The 21,218-nt window shown below is 45.0% G+C and overlaps 1 protein-coding gene across 3 annotated transcripts; it reads left to right on the top strand.

Moving 5' to 3' along the window:
* Window positions 1-489: 489 nt before the first annotated feature.
* On the top strand, window positions 490-17,864 carry LOC108386839 (serpin B6-like). 3 transcript variants are annotated; one of them, XM_073224186.1, is made up of 8 exons: window positions 537-638; window positions 1,176-1,315; window positions 7,966-8,140; window positions 11,012-11,161; window positions 12,187-12,304; window positions 13,075-13,217; window positions 16,623-16,778; window positions 17,326-17,864. In XM_073224186.1, exons 2-8 carry the CDS (start codon window positions 1,218-1,220, stop codon window positions 17,725-17,727), a joined length of 1,242 nt encoding a protein of 413 aa, XP_073080287.1. In that variant the 5' UTR covers window positions 537-638; window positions 1,176-1,217; the 3' UTR covers window positions 17,728-17,864. The 3 variants fall into 3 exon arrangements, with proteins under 3 accessions (XP_017500414.2, XP_073080287.1, XP_073080288.1); XM_017644925.3 differs by lacking the exon at window positions 1,176-1,315 and having other exon boundaries at window positions 490-638; XM_073224187.1 differs by lacking the exons at window positions 537-638; window positions 1,176-1,315 and adding an exon at window positions 1,004-1,022.
* The last annotated feature ends 3,354 nt before the right edge of the window (window positions 17,865-21,218 follow it).

Genomic DNA, 21,218 nt, shown 5'->3' with positions numbered 1-21,218 from the left:
GGGAAACCTGTTGAAGAGGGGAGTCTAGTAACCATAATGTTCTTCATGTAATTGTAGATTAATGATAATAAAATTAATTAAAAAAACAATACTGCAATAAAAAAAAAAGTGCGTGGAAGCACCTGGCGCACACCTGCCAACCTCTCCCACCGCCCTCTTCCTGCTATCGACTGCGGAGGGCCGCCAGGCTCACCGCCTGTGACTCCGGCCGGCCGGTATTTGAGGTCGGCGGCGGCTCCGACGCCTCCCGCCGGCTGCTCAGCGCGCCGCCCACACTCCGCAGTAAGGGTCTGGAGAGGAACCCCTGCGGCTCGCGGGGTCTGCCATCCGCCGCAGGGCCAGAAAACCGCCAGGATATGGCTGAGGTCCTGGGGTGCGCGGGGAGGAGGGCGTGGCCGCGCGGGGCCGAGGGCGCGCGGAGGGCGGGGCTGGTGGGGTGGGCGGGGAGGGGGCGTGGCCGCACGGGCCCGAGGACGCGCCGAGGGGCGGGGCTGGTAGGGTGCGCGGAGGGGTCAGGAGGGTGTGCGCGGCGAGGAGGGCGTGGCTGCGCTGGGCCTTAAAGCCGGCGTTGCGGGTCAGCTTCCAGCATTTGGGCTCCCTTCGCTCGTCCATCTTCTGCCGCGGACCGTGACGCCACTGTGAGTTGTGACTGGGTGACGGCTAAGCCGGCGACTAGGAGGATCGCCGGGAGCCAGGAGAGGGGTGGCGGGCGGCGCGGGCATGGGTCCCAGCTGCTGCGCGGGCCCCCCTGGGGCACAGTGACCGCGATTGTCCCTCGGCTACAGGTGACCGCGCCCGCCTCGCGGCCCGAAGGCCGCAGGCGCCTGGCGTTGGGACCCGGCGTGGGGGTGTACTGGAAGCCTGAGAGAAGCTGTGGGTGGGTGCCGAAGGCGCGGTGACCCCGGCTTCCTTGCGCGGCCTGCCGCTGGTGTGGCCTGCGCTGGGGAGCTGGGTAGATGCGGTTCGCTTTCGAGGGTCACACAGGCCTGCAAGAGACCGTTGCGAGGACCATTCAGGTCTTGGTAATTCTGTTTTTTTATTAAACCTACTGCAGGCAAAATGTAACAAGACTCAGCGTCGTAAGGGCTAAGAGCAAATTTTATCTAACTTGGGGTTATGTGCTAGATGAAACTGGCACTTAATGCTTTCTTCCATTCCGCTCTCCCCTCCCCCAGTCCCATTTTTGCCAAAGAGAAGTATGAAAAATTGGTATTCACATGCCGCCAGGAATATTCAGATGCTGGGGGCAGCTGGACAAGTTGGCCCTTTTGTCTTCCCAGTCCGTTGTACCCTGTGACAGTTTCGGACTGATGTGGTGAGCAGTGGCAAGGAAAGTAACCTTTGCCTTAGGGCCCTGCAGCATTGTATTGCCAAGGCTGTGTGTGTGCACAAGGTTAACGTGAATGATTGCTATTTTCAGCATGCAGGGGTGTGTCCCACTAGTTCCTGTATAATTGCATCCTTCAGTTTATGCCATCACAAGAGATAGTGCAGTTTTAGTCATACTTGGCGATGGTAAACTAAGTACTTAGAATTATATGAGGCCAATTCTAATCCAAAGCATTTTATTACAACTCAGTGTATTAACTCTAACCTGTAACAGTAGAGTGAGATAAGAATGGCTGGAATCACTGTTCTTTTCCATTTTTATTAAGAAGACACCCTGTATCACACCAAAATATATATTGTAAGACCGTGGGGAAGAGCACACACCTTACATTTTCAAGCTTTCTGCACCGAGGTTAGACTTAAACATCAGAAGAAAGAAAATAATGTACAATTCTACTCACTATTAACTTAGTACCCACTGTGTGCCAGGCACCAGTCTATTTAATCCTCACAGTTAACCTATGAAGTAGAAGGAATCATTCCTCTGTTGACATCCTAGACAGCTGCTGCTCAGAGAAGTTAACTACACACATACACACACATGTACATATACACATGTACGCACACAAGCTGTGTACTAGAAAACAAAGGTAGGGACAAACCGGGAGCCCAAGTCTCCATTAAACCAAATGGTTAAACTTTGTAGGACATTAAAGCATCCTTAATCCAAGAAGGCAAGAAGCACACTTAAATAGTAAAACCGTAAACAATTATTAAGACTTGAACAGTTGAATAATATCAGTTACAATCATTAACTGCACAAAGTTACTGAGGTGCTACTGGGAAAACATGGTGCTAGGACAGATTTATTAGACTTGTTTCATTATACACATGAATGCATAAATAGTACATTAAACTAATAAAATAACTCAGTTTTTATGTTCATGATTGCATATAATTTTTATTTTAAAAAGGTACACTGTTACTAGAGCAGCAAATAATTTTGAAATATATAGCGAGTTTGTGTGTGTGTGTGTGTGTGTGTGTGTGTGTGCACGCGCGCGTGCGCGTATGAAGGACACTTTTGGTATATTGTTGAAGTCAAAGAAGTAGGGACTTGGAAAGCCATTGATAGGTGCTGAGTGCAGTGTGATCTGTGAAATGTGCATCCTTATTACTGATATGTTCATTGAATGGAAAGAAGTCCTTCAATATATAAATATCACTTATAATTTCCTTTGATATTTGGAATGTTCTGGTGAGTGGTAAACACAAAATTGCATTTATTTTAATTTCCTTTTTAGCATTAAGATATCTTTAATTTTTTTATGATTGATTATTAAGGATTTACATATTATTGCAAAGTGATAATAAAAATTGTTTAATGATTATGAATGAGTGGGAGGTTATTTTCAAGTTCACATTTCAGGACAAAGAAGAAGGGTTTTAATGATACTCAATGCTAGGGCATTTGTTTAACAGTTAAAAGAGAAACTGGTAAAAGTTGAATAAATGGCTTTTAAATATTACAATATTGTTTTACGCTCCTTACAAACATAGTTCTGACAGCCAGGCAACCTTGAAGGCATTCAAAACACAGGACAAAGAGAGTGATGGAGTAGACAAGCAGTGGCCAAGAGATGTCAGATGTCTGTTAAGAGGAAAGAGACTAGGGGGAGGGGCTTAGTGTCTACCAGAAACAGCCTGGAAGGAGCTGACAGGCTCAATATGGGTGCTCTAGTATCAGGAAAGGCAGGGGTGCAGTGCAGGGCTGCAAAACGCAGCGTTGGTACAAAGTGTGTTGGCAGATCCATTAACCCCCATGTGCCATCCCAGCCTTGGCAACCAGACAGCCACCCTCCGTGCCCTGCTTAGCCACCAGCAGGATATCAGTTCTCACTCCTATAGGATCTGATGCTCACACTTGGGGATTCCCTGCAGGCTTTGGGCTAAAACAAGGGGCTGCAGATTCTGCCTTCTTCCAGAACACTGCCAGCAGCCAGACCAGGGGGCTCCTCCACTTGCTGGCTCCTCAACAAGAAAAGCTACTGATGTCTTGGTCACGCTGCAGTGAAGCCCCCAGCTAGCATCCTGCCCATGTAAACAGAATTTCCAACATTCTTTTGTGTTTTCCTCTATGAATGATATTCAAGGATCGTCAGGCATCTGTGGAAAGTGTGTGTATGAAATAGACCTAAATAAGATAAAGCAAACACTGACCACAAGAACAAAAAGGACCCCAGAGAAAGAGAGATGATGCAGGGGACAGAAGGTAACTCAATAAAACTCTAATTGATGTTCTTCAGGGAATTGGAATGGAGGACGTGAAGAAGGAACAGCAGAGAACAAGAAGTCCTTGGAAATTAAAAATATAATGCCTGATGTTAGAAAACCATTAGAAAGATTTGGAGATAAAGTCATAAACATGTTCCAGAAAATGAAACAAAATGTCATTGTGATGGAAAATGCAGGAAAAGGAAGATCAGAGCAGACTTTTTTTTAAATTACAGTGTCACTGATATACAATCATGAAGGTTTCACATGAGCAACATTGTCATTTCAACATTCACCCATATTATCAAGTGCTGCGCTGTCCTTGGGTGGGGGCAATGCTGTCATGGCATCTGCTTCTCTCACCTAGTGCAGTCTCTCTGGTCTCTTGAGTTACAGGGGGTGCTTCAGCCTCACACCCATGTTGTAGGATTCTCTCAGTGGTGTCCTGTTCTTGTGATGGCAGTGAAGTCAAGAATGACAGCACCATCTTGGTTTATGCATGATATTTTTAATGAGAACCCATCATTTTTACCTTTAATTGAAATACCTAGAAGTGGAATTGTCAGTTTTGGAAGTTAATGGTATGCACGCTTTTAAAGTTCATGTTTTAAAAAGATATCTTTAATTTGCTCTCCACCTCTCTCTTCTTTTGGAAGGCTGTGTACCACTGCAGAGAGTTCTGCAGCCACAAATAACTGGTTTCCAACCCTCACTTTACTACTTGTACAGCCCTGTGACTGCAGGGGTGATATACTTAAGAAACCAAGGCTCAGTTTCTTTGCCTGTCAAATGCCAGTATTCTCAATCTGCCTCATAGGGTTATAGGTGTCTTTTAGGAAAAGTGCTAACTAATGTAGGACCTAGCACATGGTGTGTACTCAAAAAAGGGTATTTACTTTTTCTGAAGTTAAAATATTTTCATATAATTACTAGCTATTGTCTTATTTGTAAATCTGCTTATGTCTTTTGCATGTATTTCTACTGGGGTCTGTTTTTCTTATCAACTGTTTGGAGCCCATTTCACTCCATATTCCTATCAGTTTTAAGAGTAATTTCATTGATTATGGCTGTTTTGCAGGTATACCATCGCTTAGTTTGCTAATTATGCTTATTTGTCTTATATCTGATAATTTTCCTTCTCATTATTGTTTCAAGAGTTGTATTTGCCTTGGCCAGAACTATAAGCACAAAGTTACACTAGCATTGGATGGCAGGTATCCTTCCCATGTTCCTGTTTGGGGAACATGGGAACTGTCTGATACTTTATCATCAGTGATGGCTGCTGGAGTTAGATGATCCTTGTTACATGAAGGAATTCAGGAAGTATAATTTCCTATTTGACTTAAGGACTTAGATGAGTGACCTATTGAGTTATTTCATGATTAACATATTTTCTCCTATAAGATTATGCTGTATATCTTGGATAAACCTCCAGAGTATTGTTGATTCATTGTGTCTTTTCTATTTAGTGGTTCTTATGGATACAGGGTGTAGATGAATCTAGTTTTACCTTGAATGGTTTTCAGCAGGCATTTTCAGCTGAGAAACGGAATGCTGTTATTGAGTTCATTGTGGGCTTTGAAGATTGAGCTAGATTTTTGTTCTTTCTGCATTCATGGTAATTAGTAAGTCTTAAAAGTGGAAGGAAGCACAAACTGGTGTATCTCCTTCCTTATACAGAGGGCAGAAATCAAGTAATATTCAGGGTCCCAGAGCTGGGACTGTAAACCTCATCTCGCTCCTCACTTGTCCCTTTTCCTCGGACTCTCCTGGCTTGTTCTGGTTCAGTATTTCAAACAAGACAAATTGCTTTATATTGAGGTTCCCACCCAGGTCCCACCCACCGGGGACGAATTTGTTGAGTAGACGTCAGAGCAGCAGGCGCTGCTTCCTGGGTGCCTTCTCCCAGCACTGTCCCAGTCCTCAACCAAGAGGAAGGAGATGTGTGTGGGGGGGGGCCCACCAACACTTAGGTGAGCCTCCCATTTGACTGTATCAGGAATGCCTGAGCCTGCGGTTCCTGCCCTGGGGCACCTCCTCTTTCCCTGAATCTTAGTTCAGGAGTTTCTCTGCTCTGCCAGTTGTTTGTCTTAAAACTGATACGTGGTCAGCTCTTGCTGATCCAAAATCCAAGTAACTGAAATCATGTATAGTTTTTCATCAGTTTCACATAATGGCTACTTCTGTTTATATTAATGTTCTCAAGGCTCCCCGAAATCCTGAAGTTATTTCTGTATGTAAGTCCGGGGAGAGGAAATCCTGGGGCAAAATACCTCTAAAAGCCAAAGTCAGTCAAAGAGAGAAATAAAGCTTAAAACCCGTTTATGGCTCACAAACTGCAGTCACGGGCCGTCTTTCTCCTCTTCTCTGGAGGAAGCCAGCCAGCAAGCCAGCCAGCCCCTCCCCTTAACCTCTCAGGTTCAGACATGCCCTCGGTTGTTCAGGAAATTGCCCATTGGTATGGAAATGAACTCCTCTCCTCCCCTGAGGATATGCAGATGCACCAAAGCCAGGAGAGAGATTCTGGAAATGACACAATTTTACCCACCGTCGGTGTTAGTCTCTTACGGTTTTGGAGGCCAGAAGTCTGCAGTAGGTTTCACTGAGTGGAGCTGAGGTGCTGGCAGGGCCTTGCCCCCTCCAGACGTGCTGGGGGGAGATCTGTCCTCTGCCTTCTCCAGCTTCTTGGGCTGCAGTTCTTGCAGCCTTTGGTTTGTGCCTCCTTCCTGCAGGGTAGCATCTTGCCCTGGTCCTCACACTGCACTCTTTGGTCAGACCTCCTCTGCTCCTTTATCAGGATACATGGGGTTACATTTAGGGCCCACCTGTGTAGTTCACCATAATCTCACCATCTCAGGGTCCTCGGTTAATCACAGCTGCAGTCTCTTTCGCCATATAGAGGGACATTCTCAGGTTCCAGGGATTAGGGCATGGACATCTTTGGGCCCTTATTCAACCAATCACAGTGACAAGTGTAAAGGCATGCTGATCTCTTCACCAGCGGTTCAGATAGCTCTGTGTTCCCTCTCCTTCCAACTCCCTGAGAAAATCTACTCTGGCTTCCCCTTTTCTTTGTTTTGTAGGTTCCCTCTCACAGCTCAGATGAGTCATTCCCAGTCTCCCACTGAGGAGGCATTTGTTTGGTAAACAGAGCAGCAGGCCCAGTTTAGGGGGTCCCTTTTCCCAGCTGCTCTGCTGCATTCGCAGCCCTTTGACTGACTGGGGCTGCCCCACATCATGTCTTCCACCGGGTCCCTCTGTACCCACCCTTCAGGCTCTTCTTGAGCAGCACTTGAAAGACAGGGCTTTGGCCCTGAGTCCAGCCATTCTGCCCTTTGGCCTAGATATACCATTTCATGTCTGTGAATTTAGATCCCCGCCATAAAATGAGGGGGGAGTCGATAGAAGGTCTCTAAAGACCTTTTTGTGCTTTAACCAGCTTGAAGACTACTGCCCCTACCCGACCCACCCTGCCCAGCAGTATTGCTGTCCTGTACCCTGCCTGGGCCACTGCCAAATGCCCTACCTGGCAGGGGCTATGGAACTGTGCAACCTGACCTCTGATGTCTGAGGCGTGTGTCTGGAGGTGGATGTGGCCATGCACCTGCCACCGTGCCTGTACAATCAGCTGAGTGCCCTTTTTGTCCAGAACCAGGAGGAAGGAGGGCCTGGGCCTGGGGGCAGCAGGCAGCCCTGGGGAACGTGGCCTTAAACTTGGGCTTTGACACATGCGGTAGGCTTCATAGAACTGAGAGTAACAAGCCCTTGTTTTTAAGGCTGCCATACATCTTTATATGTGGTTTGACTTATCTTTTATCTTAACACTTCAGATTATCCTAAAGTGTTTCCTCCCTCCTACATTATAAAAACACTCAACCATCTCTTCTTGTTTAACTATGATTGCAACTTTGAATGATTTTTAAACTTACTATGATTTTTAACTTAAAATGTAAAATGATTTTTAAATTTATATGTTAAATAATACACGTAAGCTCATACAGCATACCAAACAATATAGAAATAGAAGCCAAAGCCAGTAGCTGCTTTCCTGATCCCCCCAGGAAGTAAGTTGGGTGACCAGTGTGTATCCTTCGTGCTTTTCTCCATGCTTCACAGAGACATACACAGATATAAGTCCCCCTGCAAAACAGGATTATATTATAAACATAACAGGTCAGTTGTTTTCACTTAATATTTGAAACACAGAATCATTTTGAGCATCCCAAAAGGAAGTAGAATTTTGTGTGTGTACCTATTTGCTCATTGAACCAAAGTGTCCATGGTAACTGTTGATCACAGTGAAATGCATTCAACAGGTAAGCCTATGTTGATGTGATACTGATTTTAAATCCATTGTTTCAGGCTTACCATTATGGATACTCTCTTGGAAGCAAATGGTACCTTTGCCTTAAACCTTTTGAAAAAGCTGTGTGAAGACAACTCGAAGAATGTGTTTCTGTCACCCGTGAGCGTCTCTTCTGCCCTGGCCATGGTCTTCATGGGGGCAAGGGGAAACACCGCAGCCCAGATGGCCCAGGTATGTTCTTGAAGCTATTTCTGGGCCACAGTAAATGCTATTAATTTGTCAGCTGAGCTGGTCCCCCGTGTTTCAGATCCCAGAGGACTTGCTCTTGACAGATAACTGCCGGTGTTGTTGGGGTGTGGATGGAGAGTAGTTGGGGAAGGACATGTGAGCAGTCTGGGTGCGAGCCTGTGATGTGGTAGGACGGAGGGGCACCCCCCCCATTCAGAAGGTGAGTGACTCAGCGACTCAGCCCCCCGGGATAGGCTGTGCGCAAGTTTGTGAGCAGATAGAGTCACAGGTCCAGGTTGAGTCTTGTGATACTCTTTGGGTATTATTAACTGCTTTTTAACTGTTAGAAGTTTTTATTTTATTTTCTCATTTAAGTGTCAAACCTTCTCTGTCGGTCCCTCCCTGCTTCTGACCCACAGATAAGGGAGGAGACACGATGAGATATCAAAGATCTGAAAGGACCAGCCAGGGGACTCGAGGCTTAACAGCGCAAGAGTGGTGCCGAGAGGGCACCCTTTGTATTTATTGAGCAAATGGTTGTTAACAACAGTAGAATTCTGCATGGGGGACCCAGTACACAATCATTGATCAACTCCAAGCTTAATTGTCAGCAGTCTTCAGTCTTCTGGGGCGTGATGTTCCTACATGGTGAACAAGTTCCTACATGGTGAACAATGCAAGGGCAGTCATATCACAGAAACTGTTTTGGTCTTGATCACACATCATGAATTACAAATAATGAAGTCAGATATGATTATACATTTGATTTCTATACTTGATTTCTATATGAATCCCACACTTCTCAGAATGGCACTTGTCATCCAAAAATGTTTTCATTCATGTTTCAGTTACTTGTTGAGTAACCAGCACCCTGAAACTAGTGGCTGAAGATGATGATTTACTGTTGCACAACTCTGGAGGGATCAGGTGCTGCTTCTGCTCCACCTGTTCCCGGCTGGGTCACGGGTGTGAGGCCTTGGCCCCTCACGCACAGCCGCCTCCGTGTGCCGCCCCATCCCGGGGGCCTGCCGCGTGGTGTCTCTCTGGCAGGGGAGCCTGGACTTCCCCACAGCCCAGGACCCGGGTGCCAACAGGACAGACTTGAATGGGCAGCTGCTTCTCAGGCTTCTGCCCTGCCGTGCTTGCTGATGCCGGGCTGGGCCAGTCACACAGCCCATGCGGGAGGCAGCCTGCGAGGGGCTGCAGCAGCGTATGAATACTGGAGGCACGGCCCACTGCGGCCTGCGCAGTGTGCCTCTCACTGACGATTGCATGGTCTGTGTTCTGGCCCCAGTGAGCCACAGCCCTCCGCAGATAAGACTGCTTACCCCTCCCAAGGCCCCGGAGTCTCTTCCCATCATGGGACAGGAGTGGGCTCCTTGGTATGGTTCCTGGGGACAGGACTTGGTGACAGTCCCTTCAGAATGGTGGGAGAAGGTGCATCAGTCAGCTCAGGCCACTATAGCAGATACCACAGACAGGGTGGCTTAACCAACAAAGATTTATTTCCTCGTGGTTCTGGAGGTTGGAAGTCTGAGATCATGGTGCTAACGGCGTTGTTTCTTCTGAGTAGCTGTGGGATTTCCGTGTCAATTTATAATGCACTTCACTGGACAAAAGTGCATGTACCAGCCTGTCTGATACAGGACTCTGTGTTGGGTTGGGAGTTAGGGTGCTGGGTGACAGTGTTCCTAAGATGCTTCGAGGCCCCTTGTCTAACCCAGAGGTTCTCTGAGGCACTGCCATAGTCTTTCTGAAGTTTAACAAAATCCATGCTGACCCTGCCCTTGAGGCCTGTGCCTTGGATTTGATCTTTGCCCTGAGGCCATCTCTGACTCAGAGTCCTCTGCCAGCTAGAGATGCTGGGGATAGGAAACATTTTTATTTTTCACCTAGAAAATCCTAGGTTGGAAATATTTCCATTAAATTCTGCTTAGAAGTGAAATAGTTCCTACTTCAGCTCATCTTTCCCTTCCCATACTTTATTGTAAACTGCTAAAAGAAGCCACGTATTCTTTCTGGACATCTCCTTGGGCAGATACATGATTCACTGGGGAAATGTCCCACTATGCCCGTCTCTGTGGCCTTCCTCCAGTCCATGCCATGCGCCCCTTGCCCAGCTCCAGGAGTGATGTGTTCACTCTCTGTCCTGCCTCTGCCAGCTGCCGGCTCCAAATTCAGTGCCACACTGGTTTAGATCTTTGCTGTGGCAGGACTCCACATCAGGGTTGCCGCATGGATCTTCTGTGCATGCAGCATAGTGGTTGGCAGTAACAATTACTGATGGTTTCTCAGATTCATGGGGCCAGCTGGGGTCAGTCATGACCCAAGAGGGCCTCTGGGGCATGTCTGGGTGCTAGTGCTCCTACAAGTAGCTCTCCCCCGTGTGGTGTCAGCTCTCCAGCATCCCACGTGGCTGCCAGCAGCATCCCTTGGACCACATTATGACCTGGTGGCTGGGTACAAGAGAGCAGACATGGAGCTGCCAACCCTTTGAAGGCCTGGGCCTGGGGTAGCATCCTTCCCCTGTGTTCTCTTCATCAGAGCAAGTCACAGGTCAGCCCAGACTCAAGGACAGTATCAGGAGTGACCTGTGTTTGCAGCGATGGGAGGCCTGGTTGGAAGCCTTATTTGCAGACATACGACAGGTAGTGAGTGCACAGAGCCAACTTTGTGCTGGGGTTTCCTGCTGCTGGCAGGGCCTGACTGCCTGCAGGAAGTGCTCAGCGAGGGCATTGGACACTTTTAAGACACTTTCTGCCTTTAAATGGGTGAATCTTTTCAGCTGCAGTTCCGAGGCTGAGGTGTGTTGTAGCTGCTCCCTGATGTCAGGACACACTGAAGTCGTGCATGTTACTCTGTTTTTGATTTCAGACACTTTCTTTAAGTGGTAGTGGTGACGGAGGTGACGATGTCCACCAGGGTTTCCGGTCACTTCTCATGGAGCTTAACAGGCCCGGCACGCAGTACTTGCTGAGGACCGCCAACAGGCTGTTTGGAGAGAAGACTTACGAATTCCTCTCAGTAAGTCCTACTTGCTGTTCTGCCCTAAGAAAGTAAAGATGAGGAGGTGGTGGGGACAAGGCGGTCCTGTGGTGGAGCGGAAAGCGTGCCTTTCTAAGGTCACACAGCTACCAAGTTACGGGACTTGTGTTCATATCACTGTGCCATGTCGCCTTTCTTTTCCTGCGCTAAAGGAAACGTGAAGTCCTGGTGATGACACCAATCCTGACAGGCAGAATTAAATATTTAGCTGTGAGCTGTACAAGAAAGACTCGGCAACCATTCCATAGTGCACTGCTAACGAATTAGTTATGCCAGGCCATTTATTTCCCATTAGATTTTCTGCTTTTATATGGCATAATATAGGTGTTCATTAACATCATTGTCATTTTGCAGACTTGTGTTAGCAGAATAGAGTTTAAGCTTTTTTTTTTTGAGAGTTGCTATGCTCTAAAACTAAGCCATTCAAAATCGTAGCCACCAGACACATGCAGCTATTTAAATTTCAGGTAGTTAATTAAAGTTAAATAAAGCCAAACATTCAGTTCCTCGGTGGCACTAGTCTTATTTCAACTGCCCAGTAGTTTCATATGGCACTGTTTGAAAGTGTTCGTTTAGAACATTTCCGTTGCATTGTCTCATGGGGAACCCCAGGCCCAGGTTCGCAGTCTGTTGTTCTGAAATGTGGAGTGAGCTGGGGCTCTTGCTGCGGGTCGGGTCTCACTTAGCAAACACTCCTTGTCAGGAGGGATGCACTGTGGCGGCTGCGTCCCAGTGCCTTAGTACTTGCCTCATGACGCCCAGCTTCACCCTTCCAGGCTCTGGCCATTCGTGCCAGTTATTTGACATTCAGACCACTCTTAGTTTATAAGTTAAGATGAAATGGAGCTAAAAACTGAGAAACTGGATTTAGGTTAATTTGTACATTACTATGCAAATCACAAAGTGAATGATGTTCTGATTTGGTGGGATGTAGTAATCTATGTAAGCTGTTACTGTTGATTATTTTTTGTAGCTATGTGATTATGTCACTTTGTATCTCCTAGTCTTTCAAAGATTCCTGCCACAAATTGTACCAAGCAGAGATGGAAGAGCTTGACTTTCTAAACGCTGTAGAGGAGTCGAGAACACACATCAACACCTGGGTAGCCAAAAAGACGGAAGGTGAAAATACATTGCTATTCTGTTTTACCAGCATTTTAATCAGATCTTATTGCGAGTTCCACACAAGACCAGCAAATGTAAAATGAAATGATTTTTTTCTGTAAATAACTAAATTTTTAAACTCTGCTTCTGAAATATTGTCAATGTATGATTACTTTTCTCTAGCTCTTCCCTGTTCTCATGGGTGTATCTGTGATGCCGTCTATGTTCAGTACACCTCTTCTAGAACAACCCACACTTTAGTTTATGGTAATATAGTCTCCCTTTTCACAACTAGTGTAAAGAAAAATTTGGATTCAGGGCTCAAGCTGTCTGCCTGTCTAGCATTGCTCATGCTCCATAGATGACCGGCATCGTTGCAGGGCACCTGGCCAAGCCCTCACCCACCTGAGGTTCGGAATGTAATCTGTTCTTTATACTTGTTACCACCTCTCACCTTTTTGACAATCCATTAAGTTCCTTTCTTTGCGTCACGGGTGCCAGGCATTCCTTTCTATTTCACTTGTTATGAATTCATCCTGCACATATCAATTTGTTCATTTTACATGTTTTTCTCAAATGTTGGCATTTTTCTCACCAGGCTTTTAAAGTTTTTGTTGCTGCTGTTGTTTTAAGGGTCAGTATCCCATTACATGGTTAAGTTGAGGGTCGGGGAGCTCCTTTATCTATGTACCTGACTACTCGTCTAGGAGACAGTCCAATATGAATATCATCCCCCTGCATTGCAGCAGAAACTCTTAGCTAACTGCTTCTTTAATTCTTCTTTTCAGGTAAAATTACAGAGTTGCTGTCTCCAAGTTTAGTTTGTCCAGGGACTAAGCTGGTTCTTGTGAACGCCATCTACTTCAAAGGAATGTGGGATGATAAGTTTAATAAACAGATGACCCAGGAAGCACCATTTAAAGTCAGCAAGGTGAATATTTTACAATTAACAGGGGAGATTCTTGGAAAAAGTGTGTGTGTTCACCTTGGTTTTTAAAACGTGCCAAGGTTTACTTCAGGTAACTTGGGCTTTGTATGGCGCTAGGCTGCCCAGCAGCCAGACTCCCTAGTGAGTCTTGGGGCCTTCCTCTGGCCCTTCTCCTTTGTTATGACATCAAAGGTGGCTTTATATCCTGGGCTTCTGGTCTGGTCCCTGTGTCACCGGCCATACTGTTACCAGGTATTCTGTATTTTAGGTCTGACCAAGTAACTTTCAGGGTTAAGGTCCTTCTTGGCTTCCCAGAAATTTTAAGATGAAGTTAAAAAACTCCAAAATATGGTGTATGAGGCTCTTTGTTGACCTGGATCCTATCCACTTCTCCCCCATCTTTATTCCCATCAGTACCTGCAGGCTCCTTTCTTTGCAGCAGTGTGCGGATACCTTCCCTGAGAGCCCCCCAAGTAAGTTTCCGTAGCCTGCCTCTAAGCTGTTACAGTGCCCCCTGCCGTCCTCATGGTAGCATTGCAGTGGTTAAATGACAAACTGCTGAGTGTTATCTGATGCTAATGATCTTGTAAGTGCCTGCACATGGTTGGTGTCTGCTCAGTACTGAAGAAATGAGTGATCATCATTCTTCTTTTTATAATAAGGGTAACATAAAGGCAAATTTTTGTTTAAAAACAAGTGAACAGAAGGCCATGTGTATAGGATAGACACTGAATTGAACTTTCTCCTGCTTTTGAAGATGCTATTTGCTGATGGCCCTGTATCTTTCTTTCACTGATCCAGTAGATTCTTTTTTATTTGTTTTTAATGACAGAAATTTTTGCACCAAGTAGAAGAATTATTACAGCCTGTTCTTGATCACTGACTATAAGTTTGATTTCCTAGGCAGACTTAAGCCTGAACCTTCAATTTCTCAGGAAATATATCTTCTTTCAGTCTTTGTTCTGAAATGAACTTCCGTCATTCCCCTGGCAAAATTATTTCTCTCCTTGAAATTAATCTTTAACAGGATGTATGTTAGGACTTCATTCAGGGGCAAGTAGCAGAAAACCCAGTTTAGTGCCGTTCAGCTCATAGCTGACCTTCTCCCCTGGCAGGAGGCCTGGGGGTGAGCAGAGGATGGGCTAACGTGGCACTGGGTGATGCTCTCAGGCAACTGGCTCTCTCTCTTCCTGCTCTGCCATCCTTAGCACATGGCTGTCTTCTTATGACCACAGTCATTGCATGCACAGTCCAGGCCGAAGGAAGGGACAGAGGGTGAGCGCAAAAGCCTTCTCCTTGGGCGGTTCTGCTACCTTGTTCACAAAGAGAAACCTTTACTCTGTATATCACAGCCCAGAACCACTGATGTGACTTCCACTCGCTACAGAGAGGCGAGGAATTCTGTTTCGGTTTCTCATCTCCACAGCAGAGAAAGACAAGGGGGACAGGGCCTTCAGTGGGTGTTCAGTGCGCCAGCCTGGGGTGGGAGTCCCTGAAAGTAATCAGATTTTGAATTGATTCAGATTTTGTTTTTAAGTCCTTTATTTCTAAAGAACTTGAAATTTACCTTCATAGTTATATATTTAGTGAATTGTTCAGTTAGTGAGATTTGATCTTTACATAATACACAGTTGGGCCCTGGAAGGATAGAGGGAGAAATTGCCTATGCAGGAGTCAGCAAACTGTGGCCTGCAGGCGAAACACAGCCTACTACTTACTTTTTAAGTAAAGTTTCATTGGAACATAGCTGTGCTTATTCATTTATATATTTTGTGCTACAACAGCAGAATTGAGTAGTTGTGATAGAAACTCTATTATCCACAAAGCCAAAAATATTTTCTCTCTGGCCCATCATGGAAAACACGTGCTGATGGCTAGCCTATAAGGTGAATTAGGCTCCTGAGGACGAGTGGGCCGTCATGGCTGCATGGCCGAGACCAGCTCAGGTGAGCTCTACAAGGTGCAGACAAAACATTGAAACAGAAATGTCAGGTCTCTCCTGTACTACAGAGTAACGGGACATCCCAGAGGGCCGGCACTGTGCTGTGCCTTCCCCGGGCCTGCTACACGGGACTCAGTTAACTCACAGCAGCTGCTGCTCTTCAGAGTGTGCAGGAGTCAGACGCTGAGGAGGACTGTGGCCTGGATGTGGTCACTGGCCATGGGTCTTTCCTACTGTCTGGTTGGGGAGCATTGGTGACAAATGCTCGTTTCCCTAGTGAGACATGTTCATTTCACCTGGCCCTTTAAGTACCCCTGTCCCTAGCTGTTTAGTCATTTATTCAGCAGATGCTGTTTGAGGGCCAGGCATCAGGCTAGCTACTGTCACAGTGTGTGCACAGCCAGCCATGCACCCCACTTCATGAAGTGGGCATTTCCCTGGGGGAGAGACAGCAAGTGTGAGTAAGGAGACAGGTGTGTCTGAGAGAGCGGTAGGGCTGAGACTGACCTGGGGGACAGGCACCGGTCACTGTGGCTGGCTGGGGCCCTGTGAGCAAAGACTGGAATGAGGCAGGCTGTGTGCTCCGCAGGCCCACTTTGGGCAGCTGGGTGGGAATGGCATGGGCCTGGTTTGCTCATGGCCCTTGACTATAGCAAATGAGCACAGGGGATGGAGCAGAGGGCACGGGGGTGGGGCTCTTGTCACAGGTCTCTTTACAGACTTCAGCTTTCACTCCTTTGGATTTGGGGGAAGCCACAGAGAGGTGTTCATCCAAGGAGTGATTTGATCTGCTTTATGACTGACCTTCTGGGATCCCTAGGCCCATACTGAGACCATCATGGGGGGGTGCACATGAGCAGGGAGATCACTGGGGAGGTTGTCACCATGACCTGGGGTGAGGCTGATAGCAGTGGAGGTGGAATGAATGAGTCGGATTTTTGTTATATTTTAAAAGTAAAGTCAGTATGATTTGCTAATGAGTCAGATGTGGGTGAAAGATAGGAGTCAAAGGTACTCTACAGTTTTTGACAGTGGGGTGAGTGATGTCACCATCAGCTGAGGTGGAGAGAATTGTGAATGGAGGAGACTTGGAATATGAGGAGCCCTGTGTGACATGTAACACTGAAAGTTTATGTCCAGACACGGGTGTCAAGTAGGCAGGAAAATGTATGAGTTGAGTCTGGAGTACAGGGGAGAAGTCCTGGCTAGAAATGTAAATTTGGGAGTTCTGCTTAAAGTGATGAGATCAAATGAGGTAACTGAGAGAAAAGCAGTTGAAAGCTTGAGCCCCAGGTACCCCCACATGTGGAGTTGAGGCACTGAAGATGGACTGGCAGAAAGGGGGACTGATGGTGTCCTGGGAGCCAGAAGCTGTTTCTAAGGGCCAGGAGTGGCCAGCTCTGTGGACTTGTCTAATGTGCAAGTGGGTCTTGTTTCAACTTAATGTCTGTCCGTTTCCTTTATAGAATGAGGAGAAGCCTGTGCAAATGATGTTTAAGAAGTCTACCTTTAAAATGACCTACATAGGAGAAATATTCACCAAAATTCTGGTGCTTCCCTATGCTGGTGGAGAGCTGAGTATGATCATCATGCTTCCAGATGAACACATCGATCTGAAAACGGTAACGAGTGCTAAGCAGTGAATGCGCTGGACTGGCAAGGGATCATGGCGGAATTTCTGCTTATTGGGTCTCACCATTTCCTGGGGAACTACAGCTGACCCTTGAGCAGCATGGTTTGAATTACATGGGTCCGCTTAGATGCAGACTTCAGAAAATATATTGGAAAATTTGGGAAATTTGTGATAATTTGAAAAAACTTTTTCTTTTATCTAGCTTGCTTACTTCATTGTAAAAATACAGTGTATAACATATAAAACATACAAAATATGTGTCAGTTGACTGTTTATGTTATTGGTAAGGCTTCCTGGTCTGTAGTAGACTGTAGTTAAGTTTTGGGGGGGTCAGAAGTTAACACATGGATTTTACAGTGCATTGGGGGGTCAGCACCCCTAACCCCTACATTGTTCAAGGGTAAGCTGTGTTTCTAAAGCGAGCATAACTTTCCAGTATTGCCATCTTGTTCTGTACAGCAAAGGACATTCACATCAAGCAGAGGGTTCTGTTGGGTAGCACTGTTCAGATCTTAAAATTTTCAATTCTTTTCTAGGTGGAAAAAGAACTTACTTATGAGAAATTCGTAGAATGGATAAGGCCAGACATGATGGATGAAAATGAGGTGGATGTGTACCTCCCCAGGTTTAGATTGGAGGAGAATTATGACATGAAGAATATCCTTCGCTCTCTGGGCATGACTGATGCCTTTGAGACCACAGCAGACTTTTCTGGAATGTCATCCAGTAGAGACCTGTATCTGTCCACGGTCGTGCACAAGTCCTTTGTGGAGGTCAATGAGGAAGGCACAGAGGCTGCAGTTGCTACTGCTGGCATCATGCTCATGCGATGTACACGATTCACCCCCAAGTTCTGTGCGAACCGCCCCTTCCTTTTCTTTATCCAGCACAGCAAAACCAGCAGTGTTCTGTTCTGTGGCCGATTCTCCTCCCCATAAGGAAATGGTCAGCACTGGGTATAGCGCCTCATGTCTCCTACTGACCCACTTTTCCTCTGACACTTCACAGTGTGCCTGCAATCCAAAGTGACCTTTGGTGACTATCCAAAAATAAAAGACCCGATTTTGGAAAACTGTTCAGAACTCCTTTGTGTTTGTGTTCACATGTCAGATGTTACCTAGGACCTAAAACTGCCATTCAGGAGGGACTGTGGCCACCTTAGCAGAGGCAGCACCAGCTGCTTAGCCGCTGCGCCTGCTCTGGAAGGTCATGCCCTCCACCCTCAGGTCCTTCCTTTGGGCAGAGAGTGGCTCTAACAGCCCACCATGCTGCTCCTCTCCAGGATGAATGCTTCTCAGCTTATTCCTCAGTGGCACTATTAGCTGTACCATAGAGTGAAGTTGATGCGCAGAGCTGTGCAAGCAGGTCTCAAGACCATGGAGGGAACTCTCCAGAAGCCAGCACAGAGGTGGGGAAAGCAGTTATCTCAGACCTGCAGGAAATTAGTCCTGTTTCCCATGTGTTTCTGCTTTTATTGTAGTTTGCATTCCTTGTGACCTGTGGTCACATATGTGTTCAAATGTACAACTAGCCACTTTCCATGAACATTTTATTTTTTATTTTCTTAGATTAAGTACTACAAAATAATTTCTTTTTTTTATTAAGGTATCACTGATACACAATCTTATGAAGGTTTCACATGAGCAACATTGTTGTTAAAACATTCACCCATATTATCAAGTTCCCTACACGCACTCCCTTGCAGTCACTGTCCATCAGCATAGTAAGGTGCTATGGAGTCACTACTTGTCTTCATGTTGTACTGTCCATGAATATTTTTAGTTGCTGTGGCCACAGATGGTGAGACAGGCCCCCTTCACAGCAGTGGTTTAAGACAAATCCAAACAGAACAATATTCACCTTATAGGGGTACCAAAGAGGAAGAGACATAAAAAGGGATAGAATGTGTCTTTGGAGAAATAACTGCTGAAAACTTCTCCATTCTGGGGAAGGAAATAGTCTCTCAGACCATGGAAGTCCACAGATCTCCCAATGCAAGGGACCCAAGAAGGACAACACCAAGACATAATAATTAAAATGAAAACATGAAACACAAGAATAAAGTATCAAATGCAGCCAGAGAGAAAAAAGATTACGTACAAAGGAAAACCTATTAGGCTACTATCAGATTCTCAGTAGAAACCTTACAGGCCAGAAAAGAATGGCATGATATATTCAATGCAATGAAACAAGGGCCTCGAACCAAGAATACTGTATCCAGCAAGATTATCATTTATATTTGAAGAAGAGATTAAACAATTCCAAGATAAACAAAAGTTGAGATTTATCTCCCACAAACCATCTCTACAGTGTATTCTAAAGGGACTGCTCTAGATGGAAGTGCTCCTAAGGCTACACAGATATCACCAGAGAAAACCACAGCAAAGAAAGTAGACCAGCCAAATACTAACTAAATGCAAAATAAAATCAGCTATGCACAAAATCAGTCAAGGGAAACACAAAGAGTACAGAATAAAACACCTAACATATAAAGAGTGGAGGAGGAAGAAAACAACTTCTCAGATAACAAAGGTATAAAATTAGAAATAAATTGTACAAAGAAAACAAAAAAGGCTCACAAACACATGGAGGCTTCACAACATGCTCCTAAATAATCAATGGATCAATGACCAAATTAAAACAGATCAAGTAGTATATGGAGGCAAATGAAAACAACAGCACAATGCTCCAACCTCTGTGGTACACAGGGTAAGTAGTTCTAAGAGGAAAGTATACAGCAATCCAGGCCTATTTAAAGAAGGAAGAACAATCCCAAGTGAATAGTCTCAATTCACAATTGCATCCGGAAAACGAAGAACAAATGAGGCCCCAAATCATCAGAAGGTGGGACATAATATAAAGATTAGAGAAGAAATAATAAAATTGAGAAGAATAAAACAATAGAAGAAAATTAATGAAAACAAGAGCTGTTTCTTTGAGAAAATAGACAAAATAGATAAACCCCTAGCCAGACTTATTAAGAGAAAAAGAATCTACACACATAAACAATCAGAAATGAGAAAGGAAAAGTCACCACAGAAATACAAAGAATTATTAGAGAATTCTATGAAAATCTATATGCTAACAAAGTGGATAACCTAGAGGAAATGGACAACTTTCTGGAAAAGTACAACCTTCCAAGATTGACCCAGGAAGAAACAGAAAATCTAAACAGACCAACTACCAGCAATGAAATTGAAGCGGTAATCAAAAACTACCCAAGAACAAAACCCCTGGACCAGATGGACACACCTCTGAATTTTATCAGACATTTAGAGAAGACATAATACCCATTCTCCTTAAAGTTTTCCAAAAAATAGAAGAGGAGGGAGAACTCCCAAAATCTTTTTATGAAGGTAGCATCCCTCTAATACCAAAACCAGGCAAAGACCCCACCAAAAAAGAAAACTAGAGAACAATATCCCAGATGGGCATAGAACAAAAAATACTCAACAAAATATTAGCAAACCAAATTCAAAATTACATCAAGAGGATCATACACCATGACCAAGTGGGATTCATCTCAGGGATGCAAGGATGGTACAACATTTGAAAATATACCAACATCATCCACCAAATCAACAAAAAGGACAAAAACCACATGATCATCTCCATAGATGCTGAAAAAGCATTCGACAAAATTCAACATCCATTCATGATAAAAACTCTCAACAAAATGGGTATAGAGGGAAAGTACCTCAACATAATAAAGGCCATATATGACAAACCCACAGCCAACATTATACTTAACAACAAGAAGCTGAAAGCTTTTCCCCTAAGATGGGGAAAAAGAGAAGGATGCCCACTCTCCCCACTTTTATTCAACATAGTATTTGAGGTACTAGTCACAGCAATCAGACAAAACAAAGAAATAAAAGGCATCCAGATTGGTAAGGAAGAAGTCAAAATGTCACTGTTTGGAGATTGCATGATATTGTACATAACAAATCCTAAAGAATCCACTCCAAAACTACTGAATTCAGCAAAGTTGTGGGATACAAAATTAACATACAGAAATCTGTTGCATTCTTATACACTAATGACGAACTAGCAGAAAGAGAAATCAGGAAAACAATTCCATTCACAATTGCTCTAAAAAGAATAAAATACCTAGGAATAAACCTAACGAAGGAAGTGAAGGACCTATACCCTGAAAACTACAAGACACTCTTAAGATAAATTAAAGAGGACACTAACAAAGGGAAATTCATCCCATGCTCTTGGATAGGAAGTAATATTGTCAAAATGGCTATTCTGCCTAAAGCAACCTGCAGATTCAATGAAATCCCTATCAAAATACCGACAGCATTCTTCAACGAACTGGAACAATTAGTTCTAAAATTCATATGGAACTACAAAAGACCCCAAGTAGCCAAACCAATCCCGTGAAGGAAGAATAAAGCTGGGGGAATTTTGCATCCCAATGTCA

The sequence above is a fragment of the Manis javanica genome, chromosome 16, assembly GCF_040802235.1.
Source record: "Manis javanica isolate MJ-LG chromosome 16, MJ_LKY, whole genome shotgun sequence".
Taxonomy (NCBI): domain Eukaryota; kingdom Metazoa; phylum Chordata; class Mammalia; order Pholidota; family Manidae; genus Manis; species Manis javanica.
The sequence above is the reverse complement of the archived record's forward strand: the minus strand, read 5'-3'. Positions and strand labels throughout refer to the sequence as shown.

What these genes read in the sequence shown, in the direction of transcription:
- LOC108386839 (XM_073224186.1), top strand. Translation starts at nt 1,218, where the DNA reads ATGCCGCCAGGAATATTCAGATGCTGGGGGCAGCTGGACAAGTTGGCC. An exon ending in AGACTTACGAATTCCTCTCA is followed by an intron (nt 11,162 to 12,186) that starts GTAAGTCCTACT and finishes TGTATCTCCTAG; the next exon opens with TCTTTCAAAGATTCCTGCCA. An exon ending in CACCATTTAAAGTCAGCAAG is followed by an intron (nt 13,218 to 16,622) that starts GTGAATATTTTA and finishes TTTCCTTTATAG; the next exon opens with AATGAGGAGAAGCCTGTGCA.